Source organism: Canis aureus, chromosome 24 (genome assembly GCF_053574225.1).
Source record: "Canis aureus isolate CA01 chromosome 24, VMU_Caureus_v.1.0, whole genome shotgun sequence".
In the NCBI taxonomy this organism is placed as follows: Eukaryota; Metazoa; Chordata; class Mammalia; order Carnivora; family Canidae; genus Canis; species Canis aureus.
This window is the reverse complement of record NC_135634.1, coordinates 32,526,672-32,543,091: the sequence shown is the minus strand read 5'-3', so window position 1 is coordinate 32,543,091 and position 16,420 is coordinate 32,526,672. Positions and strand designations below refer to the sequence as shown.

The window sequence follows — 16,420 nt, the reverse complement described above, 5'->3', positions numbered from 1 at the left end:
GAGAGACAGTGTAAATTAACTGCATCTGGTTAGATTGAGTGAGCAGGGGGAGGAGATAATTAGTTGGCATTATAGGAACAAGGGCAAAGAAGAGAGTTCTATATTTACTCAGAGGAAATCCAAAATAGACTACTTTGCACCCGTTTGGTGCTCATGGGGGATCTCAACAACTCCAAGTTGGCAGATGTTGAACACAGGGACTGGATACACAACTCAACCAAACCCCTGACTGACACAAACCACCCATCCCACTTCCAACAAATGGAAACCTGACCATTTATCTCTTTCTACTTCCCAATGAAGGGAAGGAGGCTAAGGTAAGCCCAAAAGATATCCAGAGGCAATAAGGCAATATCTTCAAACAAAAGCCTTACAAGTGAGCAAGCAGAAAAAATGCATCTGTTTCTAATGAAATGGGTTCTCTAAAAACCTAATGAGGGCCAATTTATCATACCCATTGGTGTGTATGTTTCCATGTGTAGATGTGCAACATTTCAAAAATAACACATATTTCAAGCGATGCAGAGACATCACTGGGCTGTTTTATTGTGCACAGAATAGTAAAAAAAAATAAATGCCAGAGGCACATAAAGCTCTATAATATGCAACCAAGACATAATTTCCACCTTCTGAGAAGAATGTAAGTCATTCTACCACAAGCAATGAAAGCATCTAATTTGAATATCTTCTCTCTCTGTAGATGCAAAAAGACTACCTTCTTTTGTATCTGCAACATGTGTTTCATATAGGGTGAAAGTGTGAATACGTCGGGCTTTATCCCTGGGTGCAGGCTACATGCAGTTTCTCAGAGTCAGAACTGCTCAGGGTGCAGTCATCAGGATGTGGGCTGATGAGAAGTAAGGTGCAGTTTAGCATTTACAGGTCGGCAACCATCTCTAAAGCTGGCTTATGGGGTATTTACGACAAAAGAAGATGTACTAGTCCTGAGGTTGGAGGACCGTCTTGAAAGGGGAGTGGAAGTGTGTGGAGAAGAGATGATCCGGGAGGTCAGTGTACACGTGGGAAAAGACTGGGTCTGCATCTAGGCTGTTCTCAAATGCTTCAGATTCCACCCCCAGAGGATCCTAAAGGCATCCTGGGAGGTTAGGAAATGGGGCCACGTGCAATCAACACATCCAACTCACATAAGTCAGGACAGACAGGGCCGGGAGAAGGAGGGAGGCTGTGGCAGCAAGGAGCACGAGCCGAGGACAGGCGACTGTCCCAGTGCCAGCTCCGCTCCACCCAGCTGTGCAATCGTGGGCAAGTCACGTCACCATTCCCCAGGTCAGTCTTCTTGTCTGTCAGGTGAGGAAGATGGCTGACCCCAGAGAGTTCTCCCAATTCTTTAACTGTAAGCGTCTATGCGCTTCCAGAGAAAAGAAAAACAAAAAACCAAAAAAGGAAATTCCAAATGGCTTCCTAAAACGGGTCTCACCTGAACCTCCTCCAATGGCAAAGACACCCTACACATCCAAGAAACATTTTACATTTGGTTATCATCCTCTTGCAAGCATCTCAGAGAAGAATGCAAAGCTGCCCATGGATACTTTAGGAGCCTCCTGAAACCGAGAGTGGCAGGCAGTACCATCCAGTGGTACCACCAAAGACCAGAGGGGCTGAGCACTTCGTCCAAGGTCAGAAGTGAGGACAGGATCAGGATTCCAGCCTCCTCATTCCTAGGGCTAGGCTATACTTTCCACAAAGAAACCAAGCTGGCTTTCTGGGAAGAATGCCAGAGGTTCCATTCTCCCAACTGAGAATTCATTGGAATATTGGAATAACAACTTTGGAGACTATGGTCTCTCCAATCCATTTCAGGACCTGGCTAGAAACACGAAAACCCAAAGAAAGAAGCAATAGGGAATTATTCCGTTTTTTAACGAAAGAGAAAAAATTAGGGGTGGGAATAGGGGATTTCTTAAAAATTACATGATTGCTGGAAGTTAATTTGGTATTTCTTCGTTGGTTTGTAAGTTCTGTTTCCAATCACAAAAACAGACAGCTGAGGATGCCTAAATCACATTTCAATGAATTAGCATCTTGTCCCAGAGAATCTTTCCCACTCTGAATATAACACAAGACCAGAATGCAATGCTCTGTGGTAGAATGGAATCTCCCTCAGTGCAAAAGAGAGCTTGTCGTAATCCCCTAAACTGTAATCTAAATTGATAGTCTTCAAACCCAACAGCAATCACTGAGAATGATAAAGGGGTTGCCGCTTAACTTAGGGTACACTGCCTCTTCCAAGAAACTTACTGAGACCCAGCTCTGCCAGATAGGAGAGCTGGCATCTTTTACCATCCACATACTCCTTATTAGGTTGACATCAGTGCACCTGGAAAAGAATCCCATCATAGATTTAGAGACACATGTTCAAAAAGGAAGATTCTGACTTCTTCCGAGAAAGGCCAACCAGAACAAGAAATCACATGTTGGACCAGCTTTGCCTTGAAGATAGCACAAAACCAACCTTATGGCAAATCCCAAGTGATCAGTAGTCAGCGCTGAGATTCATAAAGGAAAGAAACCAGGAATGATTGTTTCAATCACTTTGTCCCCCTACCTGTCTATGATGACGGGGTCTGAAGGAGTCTCATTTCGGTTCCCACAACTTTTCTTCTCGCAGCATCGACTGTAGATTGGGAAGGAACCAAAAGAGTATAAGAAATTTGGTAAAATCAAGAAAATACAATGAGCATCCAATGTAGAAGCATTCACAAAAATGATTATGTCCTAGGTAGCCTCTTAGCATTTAGCTGCTTGAGCGCAGAATTTATGACCATGTTTAAAAACAACACTAGGGCAGCCCAGGTAGTTCAGCGGTTTAGCGCCGCCTTCAGCCCAGGGCCTGATCCTGGAGACCTGGGATCGAGTCCCATGTCAGACTCCATGCACGGAGCCTGCTTCTCCCTCTGCCTGTATCTCTGCCTCTCTCTCTCTCTCTCTCTCTCTCTCTCTCATTTATAAATAAAATCTTTAAAAATAAATAAATAAAATAAAAACAACACTGAACTCAAAGCCCAGAGATACTCCCTCAAATTCTCATTCTATGGCTCATAACTGGGTAATTTTCAGCAAATCACAACTTTCCCAGGAGGCATATTTGTATTCTGAACCATGGACGTTGAATTTTTCAATCTATAAGGCCACTTCCAGTTCCATGTTGAATGATTTTATGATTGCATCTTTTAGATCTTTGTTTCTTAATAAATATTTGAAGAAAGGGAAGGAAAATGTATAAAAATAAACCCCAAGTAGCTGCCTGGATTTATCAACCTTATTTACATAAAAACATCTTTCCAGAGAACTCACTGTACTTTATAAACAGTTATTTATCTATTTCTATCATTTTCTAAAGATAAAGGAGGAAGACCAGAACCATGGTATATACTGTAAAATAGGAAGAAAATGAGGCAGAGGGCTGTAAAATGATAATTCCAATAATTTTCACCCAGTCTAGAACAGAAATGGGACATCCTGTGTAAGTCCCATCATGAAGACTCTGCCTGCCAAGACTTCCACCTAGCAAAGTACTGGGTACCTGGTAGATGCTCAAGAAATGCTTGTGGAATTATCTGAGAGGGAGAGAGAAAGAGAGGAAGCCCTACAGCAATTAGAGCAGATAGGAAGGACTCAGTCAGACCTGAACAGAGAAAAAAATGCTCCAATCCCACGGTGTCTGAACAGAAGACCTAGACACAGATGTGACAAAAGCAAAGAAAGCTGGGTGATAGCGAAGCACTGGAAAATCACCTCCCCTCATTGCTGCCTGCTGCCACCAGGACCACAGGCTTCTGAATACCTCCTGGCTCATTCAAGATGGTCTACCATCAACTGTAGTTGCTTAAGAATATAGCCTTGACATGGCATAGGAAAAAAAAAAAAAAAAAAAGAGAGAGAGACATTACCATCCATACTTGTAGGAGAATATGCACCATAAACATTAGCAATAAGCAAACTATATGTAAGCACTGCCCTTCCCACAATCTGTTTGAGTTTGAGAGTGAAGCAATACAATGGAAAGATTGCCGAAGTGAGAATCTGGGCTCTGGCATCCAACCCGACCCTGTCACTAAGCAGCTGCGTGAATTTAGTCAAATCTGTTTAACCCCTCTGGGCTTTGCCAACCTCATATATAAAATTAAAATATTGGACTCCATTCCCTCCCAGAGTCCCTTCTACATTTAGGAAGCCGGTGAGGTGATGAGATCCCCAAGCTCTCTTTGGAAGTGATGAGAGAATAAGGAAAAGAGGGAGGCCATGTGGCTGCAGGGACCCCAAGGCCTATCACCAGCCCAGACACAGATTTGCTTTCTGGCTCTCTCCAGTCCATTTGCCCTTTCTGGTCCTCCACAGAATTAAAAACAAACAAATAAAGAAGCATTTTTAAAATATTTAAAGTTCATCTTCACCCCTACAGGGATGTGGGATCACCCGGTGAACCATTCCACCATTCTCAAAGAGCGAGATATACATGAGAGATGCTAACCAAGTTTCACCAAATGAGCACTAAGACATTTGTAAGAAATTTAATCAAATTAGTAGGAAGTAAAAGAAAAACCATCTCAACTTTCTTAAATACCAGAGTTTGCCACCAGGGACTTTCTGAAATAATATTTTGCCTTTGAAATTATATTAGGTCTTAACTTTTAAAATTTCAATCCATCCCAAGATTAACACCAATAAAAATGCTGGCCAGCTGCTTTCCCCGCTTCCCAAAGCTCTTGCCTCTGTTCCCAACTCCCTACCACCACCCACTTCCCTCTCCTACCTTTCCTATTTCCATTGCTTAGGTCAGCAGAATACCTTTGCAGCTCAGGCAAGCCTTTTTTTTTTTTTTCCCTTAGCAACACAATTTCAAAAGCCCAGGCAGTCTAGTTACCTAAAGACCTTCTAGCTAGACTCCCCTTTGACATCATCAGCATGTCAACCTAACCCAAATATGTGTGCGATGCCTGTACAATTTAATTACGAGAGCACATACTGTCAGGATGTGCCAATCTGTTTAGTTTGAGAAGGAATGATTCTGAAGAGGCCCAGTAAGTTTGCAAAATTGCTCAGCTGAATTCAGCTGCCTTCCATGGGGATTTTCTCTGAAGGAAAAGAAAAACAGATAAAAATGTAAGCCTGGTGCCAGTGTAATACAATTTGGAGAATCTCATCGGGGAAGGAAATGATATTCAAAGAAAAATGCAGAGGAACTTTAGGACTGTCTTCCGTTTTCCAACAGTAACATATTTAAGTATAATCTCTAGTGTTAATAGCACAGAAAAGACAACACTTGCTTGGTGGTTGGGCTGAAATACTAAGGTGTAAAAATAATAGAAGTGGACTGCATTTGCTCCATCTGAGCCCTTCTTACAATTTCTCTGGGTTAGGCAAAACTAATTCTTTTGCTTTCTTTTTTTTTTTTTTAAGTTAAGTTCTCATCAAGATGTCCTAGTTATTTTTTTTTAATCTGGTTTCCTCAATGACATTCCATCCTCATGCCAGTAATATTAACCCAAGTGAAGGGAAGTAGAAAGTGGAAGATATTCATGAACCCACAGTCTCCAAACAACCGCTCTGGGATTAAATCTGCGGACAGTGGATGTGAAGGACTAGGGTCCTAAGTCACTCAGATAACAAACTTCCCTTTGCTGTAGAGACAAAGCCTGGACGACCCACTTCAGCTTCAGCTACTTTAGTGAAAAGGCTTTATGGGGTCATCTTCTAACAAGCAAGTCTCTAGGTCTGAAGTTCCTGGTAAGTGATTTTTTTTTTTAAACGAACAAGACTGTAAAATAGGAAAGGAAGGGGGGAAAATAAACAAAGAGAAGAGGAAACTGAACTTGGCACCAGGTTGATTGTGTTCCTAACTCCCACGGAGAGGCTCAGAAGGGCTCTTGTTCCCTAATGAATGAAAATGCAGGTTACTTCTCCGACTCTTCAGCTGGGTTTGGTTTATCTTACTCTAATGCTCACTCAGAGAAGCTTTTCCCTGAAACACTCTTCAATTTGCCTACAGGCCTCTCCGGTCCTCCCCATCTCCTCACTAAGTCTTTAAGAGAGAGAAAGAGAAAAAAAATAAACCAAGTTGGGGATGAAGGCTGGCGGAATATGGAAAATTGCCTCCCGATCCTGTATCTTACCTGCATTTTTTGGAGAGGAAGAAAGAAGGGAGAGTAGGGGGTGGCTGAAGAAGAAAAAAGCCCCAGCCCTGGACACAGGGTGTCCAATCAGTCAAACTCCTGCTCAAGACAAGCGAATGTGCCCTTTCGCCTCCAAAATCGTTTTTAAAATTCAACCCTCAACTTTCAAAAATCTGTCTCTAATTTCAAACTCAAATAAGCGCACAGCATGGTGGCTTTTGTTTTGTTTTCTTCTCCCCAACTCCTCCCTGCGATTGCATAACAAAAGTGTCTAAATTCACACCATCTGGCCGATAAAGACACTGGCCCCACTGCCCGGCTGGCCCATCTGATTAGGGCCCTGTCTAGCCTGCGCCTTGTGGCGAAAAGTCACAGCTGTGGGGTTTGCTCGCGCTCAATACAACTCTGTTATTAGCCAGCTGTAGGCCTTGAGACGACTTCTGTTCAAATTATAATATCTTTTAACCCTCTGAGCATTGAGGGCACAGGGGTGGCTGGCAGCGACATAACAACTAGATTTCTCCTTGCTAATAATTGGCAAAATGAACTAAAGCAGGGAAGAGGAGTGCAGAGACAAGTGGGGAAGGAAAAAAGTTATTCCTAAAGAGATTTATTTTGTTCCCTGTAATAGCTAAGAGCCAATTTATGTGGGTTTTTTTTTTCCTAAGGATTACAGAACATAAAACATTCAGGGAAATATGCCCAGGTATACTCAAGAACACCATGCAAAGGGACCTAAGAGTAAGCAATAACCCCTGAGAACAGCGCATCTGATTCATCCCTCAATCACTGACTGCTCTCACTGGCCCTAAAATGTGGGAGAAGCAACTTTCTTCCCTTACTGGAGAACCAACCTGCTCTGACTGACAAATTGAGATCTTCCCTTCTGGATACATCCAATATTTGCCATCATCCCAGCTATCTCACACACACACACACACACACACACACACACACACCCCTCCATACACAGTACCCATCCAATGGGTCATTTATTTACTCATAATTAATATTTGTTTTAAATTCTAGTTTTGGGAAGAAAATCGCAGAGCGTCTTCCTGGGTCTCAGATGCGGAGAAGTTACAGTACATTAAATTTTTATATTGTGTTACTAATGCAGACTAAACTAGAGGCTTTAAAAATTGATGCTGTTACTTAAACAGCATAAAATGAGGAGGATTTGATTGGGCTTAAAAATAAAAATGTCAGCCTTAACTACAGCTGAATGGGGCGTGCAAGTGTTATTTAAAGTGATAGGTATAATTCGTCAGACAAAGGGCCAGTTTGGGGGGTTTGTTTTCTTTTCTTTTAAGAAGATAATCTCTCCAAACAAAGACGTTTAAAAGTATAAAGAGGGACAAAAAAAAAAAAAAAAGGTCCTTGAATTAGCCAACCAAATCAAAGTGTTCTAACTATTTAATCTAGGTATTACATGCTAGTTCATCTTGGAATTCCATTTCCTTTCTGAACGAATCTATCAGGGGCCCTGGGATAGTGGAGCGTCTGTCTGCTGACTCCATCACCCACGGCCTCTCCCAGATTCTCAGGCAGCGAAGCTCCATTCCCCTCCGCTGAGGCCACTGGCTGAATTGAACTTTGCATTTGGCAAAGTTTGTTTTTCTAATACTTGGTCAAAACCAAAACAAACATGGCTGATTGTTATGGTTTCTTTCTGACTGCGTTGGGAGGGAGCTGGGGCTGCTGGGAGCTGCCCATAAAACAGTCCAAACTAAATCAGATGGCCTGCAATTACCCAAAACTAGCAAGTCTGGAGCTGGTCCACGTTCACTGGGGCAGTAGCAGAGGAAGGAAGGGCTGAGGTTTTCTCTCCACTCAGAGATTTGGGGAGGAAGAAAAACATGTGTGCAATAGACATTTAAGTAAAACAACCACCTCTTTCCAGAGTTTCCTTTTTAGATCCTCTCTCGTTTGCCGGGGGAGTCCCCAATACTCAAGCATTTGTTGAAAGGGTGAATGACTAGGTGTATCGATAAATTTCCTCTAAGTTTTCATTCTCTTCTAGTTAAGCAGAAGAAAGGACTCAAAATGGAATGATTGGTGTCCAGAAAGAAGATGGGGAAAGATGCAGGAATCTGAGGAGAGTGCACCTCTCACAATTCGATGCTCAGAGTCCAGTTGTGGCTCTGGACCCCCCCCCTCCATGGGGTCGTCTCCCTGCCTCTCCCACTGGTGGTCAACCGGACTGTTCTTTCTACCTAGTAGTTTCTCCTGACCTCAGAAACTCCCCTGACACTGGGAATTCTAGGAGAAGCAACATCCCCGGAGGAAGGAAACCCTCCCGCATTGCAGACAGGTGCCTCAGCAGTTTGGGGGGGGGGGGGGTGGAGGGGAGGTCCACTCCCAGACTGCAAGTCTTTCCAGTGCTTCCTTACTCCACAAGTGTCCCCTCCAGGAAATCTACCCGGACCGGGTGGGACAGGCGGGAACCTAGCAGTCTGGACCTTGGGTGGAGACCCCAAACTTGGTGGGAGGGCTGCCCAGCCCCTCCTCACACTACCACGGGCCGCTGGACAGACAACAGAGACTTTCCTCATAACGGAGGAAACTTCTAAGATACCAGGGGAGTGAAATCCTAAGTGGTTCTAGATCTCCTTCTGGGGTTTTAACGGATATGCTGTAAGAATCTGGCCTTTAACGGGGAGTTCTAGAGGATCGGGCCCGGGGTAAGGCCTCCCTCCCTGCAAGCCACCACTCCTGAAAGTCAATGCCAGGGACGCATGGGAGAGCAACGAGCACGGCCCACCTGCCCCGCTTTCCAGCAAAGCCCACAGGAAAAAGCGACACTTACCTGCACATCACTTCATGCGTCAGGAGAACTCGGCACATTTCCGGATTTTTATTTTGTCCCTCGTAAGCTATGGGCTGCAAAGGAGTTGGGGAGAGGGGAGGAGGCAGGGCAGGCAGGGAAGATGTGAGGGCAATGGAGAGACAAAGGAAAGGGAACTTCAGAACAAGCACAGAATCGGCTTTTCCCCCTCTGCCCACCACTGCATTAGGAGTTAGCACAGAACCAAGCTGTGGCCTGATTAACTCAAGCAAAAGAATAATAAAGAAGTTTGCCCTAGCGAGGACATATTTCCTGCAAAAGGGAATGTTTGGGGGGACGGGATCTCCCAACAATTGCTTCCTCTCTTCACCCCTTTGCTGCCCTACCCCCAACTCCAGGCTTAGAAAGAAACAGGACAAGGGAGGAGAGAGAAGGAAAAGATTGTTCTCCAGGTTGGACAAGGTGCTAGTTGATGTGAAGAGGCACGTGAAGTCTGACCCAGGAAACCAAGGTGGGGTGGGCAGGGGCAGATGGCAGCGGGGTGGGATGGGGGTGCCCAGGAGAAGAGGAGGCGGTGGACCCGTGGACCGCCAGCTCACCTGCTTGGTGACCGAGTCGATGAGCCTGACGTACAGGTCCTGCTCCGTGCGGACGCCTGCGGGGCAGGGGGCAGGGGGCACGAGGTGAGGGCCACGGAGCCACTCTGGGCACCCCAAGCCCATCACTGCTGTGGGAGCGGAGGCCCAGGCAGCCACTCCACGCTCCCGGCTGTGGGTAAGCACGCAGGCTGTGCGGTCCTGGGGGCAAAGACCACCCACCCTCCCCTCACCCTGACCCGGCCTCCCTCCCGCAGCCCTGCGCTCCTCAAGCCCGGAGGCTGCCCTCAGGCGACTGTGACAAGGTCAGATGCCCTCCTCGCAGGAGAAACGCGCAGGGCACCGGGCCCCGCTAAGCTCTCACCATTGCTGTACAGGAGCTGTAACTTATAGTGGGTGCCGTTGTTGGTCTTCTCGTTTCCTTGTTCCTGAAAAGACAGGCAGCAGCGTTCGAATCCCTTGCCTCCCAGCACCCCCCACCCACCCGATGAAGGAAAAACCAGAGAGCGCGCCCCACACCGCCTCCGCCTCCAGCAGCCTTACCCGGCTGCTCTGAACAACCCCCTGCCCAGCCCCAGGTCAAAGGGCAAGACCGTCCGCCAACCAACCTCTGAAACTTGCTAAGGCTCTTGACCCTCTCCAACCCCTCTGTCCCTGCCCCCTTAAGATTGTCCTCAGAAGTTTGACCCCCAGAGCCGGGACAATAGGACACTGTGCCAAGGCTACCTTTAAATAGGCCCCACCCCAACTCAACCGGCTCCATCCGTCCTTAAGAAGCCCCAAGAAGGATGCAGGGACCTGTCATTTGAAAGGGCAGCGTTGGTTTGGCTCTATCCCACCAAGATTGGAGCCTCTAGGGCCATAAGCTCAGAGACCCAGGTCCCGATGCAAGAGGGACCTCAAGAAGCTCCTGCCCTAAAGCTCGCATCCTGCAGCTGAGGAGACTGAGGCCCAGAGAGGGCAAGAGGCTTCCCTTTGGTCACATGTCCATTTCATCTGAGATCAAATCCAGTCCCCCACACCCGAGCCTGGGTCAGGAGTGGGCACTGCACTGGGGAGCCAGAGTGGGAGTGAAGGCAATGGGGAAGGCGCTCCAGGACTGGGCTCTGGGTTTCCACCCTGCCTGCCTGCCGGCGCTGGCAGGTGCAAAATAATAAAATACAACCCGGAGAAGGGCATGCTCTGGTCTGAAGCACGTCTGCTCTGCAGTCCGTCCACGACCAGGCTCTGCTAACGACCCAGAGGCTGGGTGCGCAGAGCCGCCAGCTCCCCCGCAGCGCGTGGCGCGGGGAGTGGGGCCCCCGAGGCGGTGCCCGGAAATCGACTGATTCCGAGGCTGGGACGAGAAGCCTCGATTTATCATTCCTGATGATGTGAGTGGAAAAGTGTCGCGGGTGACAGATGGAATCTTTAGTGCTTTGCAAGGAGCTAGTTATGAGGCGGTGGGGCAAAGAGGGGGACCTCCGCTTACTTTGTCGTTCTCCACAAAATCAACGAAGGCTGTGCGCTCAATCTCCACCGGCTGCCCCTGCCTGTCATAGAGCGCCAGAACGAAGTGAAAGAAGTTGGATTTCCTCAAGTTGGAGGGAGGCTGCTTCTCAAAGTGGGCCCGGGACAGGGCGACTCCGCTGCGCAGGAAGAGACATGGGGGACACCGGACAGAGGGAAGGAGAGAAAGACACCATGTTACCAACGTGCCCACACAAACACCGGGGAGGGTCAAGGTCCTGGTCCCGGTCCAGAGTTCTGGGCCTCTCGGACCCTTTTGCAATTCGGCTTAAGGAGAGGGGACTCCGTAGAGGAGCTGCGGTGGCCACAGGGGCCGGCTGGCGGTTGGCCGGGGAGGCCGCCGCCCCTGTCCACTGCCACCACCCGCTGTTGCAGCCTCCGGGGCGTCCCAGCGCCCTGCAGCTCAAGGTCTGGCCTTTAGTGGAGACCAGAGGATCGGGACTGCGGACCAAAGCCCACAGCGGTCCCTGAAGGAGGCAGCCCAAGTCTAAGCCGGTGGGGGCACCGCGATCTTCACCCTCAGGTAGGGCCGCCGGCTGGGTCAGGATTTGGGACGAGGCTCCCGGGGTAGGGCAATAAATGCCTTCTTACTTTTGAAGAAGTGACCCTTTTCTTCATCTTCATTGGAGTTACCTGTCCTAGTGCTACTCTGGATCTCTACAAAAGTTGGTGGGTGGGAACTCCCTGGGGGCGGGCGGGAGACCCAGAGCCCACGCCGCGGTCCTACAGGGGAGAGGCCTCACCTCCCGCTTCCCTCGATCTTCCGAAAAGTTGAGCCCCAGACGGTGGCTGAGTGAAATCCCCGGGACCAAGGATCGCGGGCCACTGCGGAAGACGTGATCCTGGGGACCCCGCCCCCAGAATTGCTGCGCTTGGAGAAGCCAAAATGTTATTAAGAGGCAGAGAGCGTCCTCGCCTGGGGCCAGGGGGATCCCCGCCTAAGCTGCATCTCCCCGCGGCGCCAGCCAAACCCGCTGACCGCGAAACCCTTGTTGGAGGACCCGGGAGGCGCCCTCGAGCGTTTTGAGTGTATGCACACACCTCCCTGCAGACCTGTCGCGGCCGGGGACAAACTAGCCGCCAGATCACATTTAACAGAAGTCTCGGGGCCCAGGCGAGTGCGCAGATGGCCAGTGCTGCCCCGCGGCGCTGCGATCTCTGGGCCTCGCACCCCAGGGCGCGAGCCCTTTTCCCTCTTTTGAACGGTGTAAAATTTTGGCTGGAAACAGCCACTCGGGCTGCCTTTTCCAAATTTAACAATTATTTGATCGGGGTAAAGGAGGAAAGTAGGGAAGGTGTCTTGAAGGTGCTTGGCCAAGGAAACGCGCCTCGGAGCCGGCTCTGCGAAGCTGCCTGGTTTCCCTCCGCCTGCGCCCTGCGAGTCCGCAGACCCCGGGCGGAGAGCCGCCCCTGCCTCGTGCCGTCTGCCGGGTGGGGAGAGGCGCGCCCCGGCCCCGGGCAGACGCGAGGGAGCCGTGGCCCGCCCGGGTCTCCTCTCCTCCAGGGTGGCGCCTGGTTCGCTCTACCCGGGACACCTGGAGACGCGGCCTGTCTGGGAAAGGAGCAATCTCTCTGCGTGATGTCAGGACTTGGAGGGAGATGGCTAGGAGAGCGGATAGGAAGGCTGCAGTCGTGGGAACAAGTCCGTGGGCTCTTTGGGTTCGGGTTCGGGGGAGGGAGGCTGCCCCTTGAAGATGAGGACGCGGTGACCGCGCATCCCAGCCCGGTAGCGGCGATGAGGGCAGGAGACCAGAACGTCTTTGTGGGGTGGCACCCTGCACAGGGCGTTTACTATCTCAGCACGCGGACGCTCGGAAACAAAGTCAACTTCAGTAACTAGCGGAAAAAAAAAAAAAAAAAAAACTAAAGGCTGCGGATCCCTGCGTTTGCGGCCCGTCTCCTCCTGGCCTTTCCGTCTTCTGCGACTCGTTCTACCGTTACTCCTGCGTCTTTGCTTTCCAGTCCCCCGGCTGCCGTCGCCCCCTCCTGCGTGCGCCTGGGCCACCGTCCTCTCCGGGCGCCTGGACCCCCCAGCCTAGCGCCCTCCCCCGCCCCCGAGCTCCCGGCCGCGCTGCCTTCCCAGCAGCGGCTCCGGCCTCTCCCGCTCCTCGCGTCGCCGCCGCCATCTGGCCGCGGGGCGTCCGGCCTCCGGGAATCACCGGGCGCGATGCGGGAGGAGAGGCGCCTGCGAGCGGCGTGGAGCAACCGAGGAGCGGCCGGGAAGCCGGCTCCCCCGCGGCCGCAGCTGCAGCTCGGGTCCTCGCGCTCCGCTCCCGGCCGGGCCCGCACCCGCGGACTGAGCGCAGAGCTGCCGGGCGTGGGATGCCACTTTGGTTAATTCTCTTCCCAAAGAGTGGTCTGTGCGGAAGGAGCGGGCGGAGACACCCAGGCGGACCCAGGCAATTCGGAAACTCGAGTGTTGGCTGCGGGGTAAGTAAGTGTCCCCTGGACTGCGGCGACCTGCCTGCCCTAGGTCGAGCCCCAGCGCGCGCGCGGGGCCAGGGCGACAGATGGGGGGGGGGGGGAGAGGGAGAGCGCAACGGATAGAGAGGGGTGAGAGCAAGAAAGGGACCGAGGGAAAGACTTTAAGATCATAGCAACATGAGTGATCATCGCGAGGCCGTAGGGTTGGTTACCTCTGAGCCGCGACATTGGCGTCCACCACGCCGACGTTCCGCACCCAGGACCTGACCGAATCCATCTCGGCACCCAGCGATTTCTCTTTCAGAGCTGGTCCTCTTCCTAAAGTATCTTGAATCCCAAACATTTAAAAAGTCTGGTCTACTGTCGCTTTAAAAATACAGAGTTACAACACTGTCCCTACTGTTCCCAATGCTGTCACCGAACCGTCTCCTCCAAAGCAATCCAAGAAAAGGGATCAGGAGCCGAAGTTTGAGTCTCTCTTGGGCGGGCGGAGGGGTGGGGGGGGGGCGGGTGGGAAAAGGAGATAACCCGTCCTTTGCTTCGCGCGTGAGGTGCGGACTGATGTAGTTAAAGTTTGCGTTTTATCCTCCGCAAGTTCAGATGCGCCGCCTCGGGGCCTCGGTCCTAGGTCGCTCGCATCCTTCCAGCGGCAGCGCTGCCTCCAGAAAGTGATCACAATTTAGAAGCATCACCTGTTCTGGGAGAAACAGGACGAGATTGATGGCTGCCTAATCTCTCCCCTTCCTCCTGGTACCCCCCCCCCCTTACTCCCTGCTCCTCCCCACCGCACGAATTTAGAAGAAGAAGAAAAAAAAAAATCCCCAACAGGATCAGTTGTAAAAGGAAGGGGAAGACCCGGAGCCGAGAGGAGGCGGTGGCTGCGAGCACCGCGGAGCCGGGCTGCAGCCGCGCGCGGGCCCCATGAATGGGTTACTACGGCCGCGGCCGCGGGAGGCGGAGCCGCCGCCCGATAAGGAGCCTCATTTGCATGGACGCTCGGGATTGGCCGGCGCCGGGCAGGCCGGGCCGACGTCCTCCGGCGGCGCGCGCCACGCTCGGCGTTGCCGGGAGCCCGGGAGGTGAAAGGGGACAGGAAGCCGTGGACGCCGCGTCCTTGCCCGCACCCCGAGAGCGTGCGCGGGCCGGGGCCCCCGGAGCCTGCACGCTGAGGCCGAGCCTTCCGGCGCGGCGGGTTGCGCTGTGCTCGCTCAGTCCGCCCGCGGGAGCAGCGAGCTGGCGCACCTCTTGCCTCTCGTTGCAGATTTTTGTAGCCTGCGGGGAGGCACCGTCATTCCCAGTCTTGGGGCTCGGATCCGCGTGCGCCTGTTTGCGTAGACGCGGAGAGGGTGACCCCTTGTACTTGTGTTTCGTGCAAACGATCCGCGGAGCAACCCAGGTCCCCGAAGGGCTCTCCCCCCCCCCCCCCAAGTGTCCGGGAGTGTCACGGGGACACAGATTGTGCGTGCGGTTTACAAGTTGTTGGGAGAGGAGGAGGATGCATGAATGGAGGCAGGCAGCAGGGGGAGGGGGCGAGCCAGGCTCGAGGGTTCGGCCAATAAATGGAGCGTCGCGGGGGGAAACGATCCCGGGGCAGACACGAGCGGGAGTCGCCCCCCCCCGTTCCCCCCCCCGCCCCCGGTGCAGAGAGCCTGCTGACAGATCGTGGTCCCGGGAGCCCCCACCGCCCCCTCCCCTCCCCCTCCCGTCCCCGCAGCCCGGGGCGCTGCAGAGGAGCTGCAGGGAGGCAGCGGGGAAGTCGCGGAAACTTTGCCCCCGGCGCGCGGTCGCCGCGCTCCGGGCCGCGGGCTGGTGGCCGGGAGGCGCCGGCAGCTCCGCCAAACAGCTGAAACCCTAGACGGCTTTTTTTTTTTTTTTTTTTTTTTTTTTTAACTACGCCCGGGCAGCTCGCGGTGGTGCCTATTAAAAATCCTCCTGGCTGGGTGTTATTTTCTGGCTTCTCCTTTTGTATTCTGATCTGCGCCTAGATCTGCTGCTGAAATCTAGAACACCAGCGCGAAAACAGATTTGAAGACAATGAATGCAAATCTGTGCTCAAAGACCATCTGCCGTGGAGGAGACAAATCAGCTGTTCCGCACAGTTCGAGCGACTGCGCCCGAGCCTCCCGGCTTCGTTACTGAGAGGGCCTTGGCGAAAGCCTGCATTGCGTTCGGGAGACTTTCCCCCCCTTCCTTGTAGGGCTCCAGTTTGATTGTGAATTGACTCCCGAGCAGATCCCTTAGGTGTAGGTGAGCGCTCAGACACGAACTGCGGGAGTTTGCCGCTAGAGGACACAGCGCCTTGCAACTCGTTTGCCAGAGCGGGCTGGAAGCTCGCACTTTCAGAAAATGCCGCTCTCTTGAGAGAGGGACGGGTCTGCGCCTCGCCTCTACCCCAGGGGCAAACCGCGCGACCCTACACCGCGCCAGCGGATCGCGCTCAGGATGCGCAGGTCTCTGCTGCAGATATTCCCTTGAAAACCAATGAGGGGGCTGGGGGGTGAGCGAATCCTTTATGCACATAACCAGGGTCCGGGGATTGGGGCAGTGGATTTAGGGGGCGGAGAACGTGAAACCTCCGCCTCTGGGTTGTGCTGCTTGTGGCACCGCGACCCCAGGGCTCTGGCTCGGTCCTGCTGGACACAAGGGAGCGATGAAGAAGGACTGGGCGCCCGGATATGGCACGGGACTTATTGTAAAAACCGAGATAGGAGTTGTCCATGGAAAGAAGGAGGGTAGGAGAGAAATTTGTAGGATTGAAACTTCTACCCTGTTTCAATCTGGCAATTCTCTGCTATATGCGGCTTTATGGATCCTTTCGGTCCCTGCAAACACTAAGTCCTCCGAGTCTTCTACCCAGGCCCGCTCTCTTTATAAATGTCTCCGAACCTAAACCACCCAGCCCCATTCTCGTCTGGGATCTGTGCCCAGCGGAGCCAATGCTTTGGGTGGCGGAGAGCTGATGAACCCAG

General features: G+C 51.8%; 1 protein-coding gene across 2 annotated transcripts in view; it reads right to left on the bottom strand.

The window, feature by feature from the left end:
- The window catches only part of EBF2 (EBF transcription factor 2), a 191,498-nt gene extending 177,122 nt beyond the window's left edge, over positions 1-14,376 (bottom strand). For both annotated transcript variants that reach the window (XM_077868794.1, XM_077868795.1), the window contains exons 1-6: positions 13,664-14,376; positions 10,990-11,146; positions 9,883-9,946; positions 9,522-9,577; positions 8,944-9,017; positions 2,567-2,635 (exon numbers count right to left, since the gene is read on the bottom strand). In XM_077868794.1, coding sequence (XP_077724920.1) covers positions 2,567-2,635; positions 8,944-9,017; positions 9,522-9,577; positions 9,883-9,946; positions 10,990-11,146; positions 13,664-13,794 — 551 coding nt within the window. In that variant the 5' untranslated portion in view covers positions 13,795-14,376. The remainder of the gene's footprint in view (positions 1-2,566; positions 2,636-8,943; positions 9,018-9,521; positions 9,578-9,882; positions 9,947-10,989; positions 11,147-13,663) is intronic.
- Positions 14,377-16,420: the final 2,044 nt, after the last annotated feature.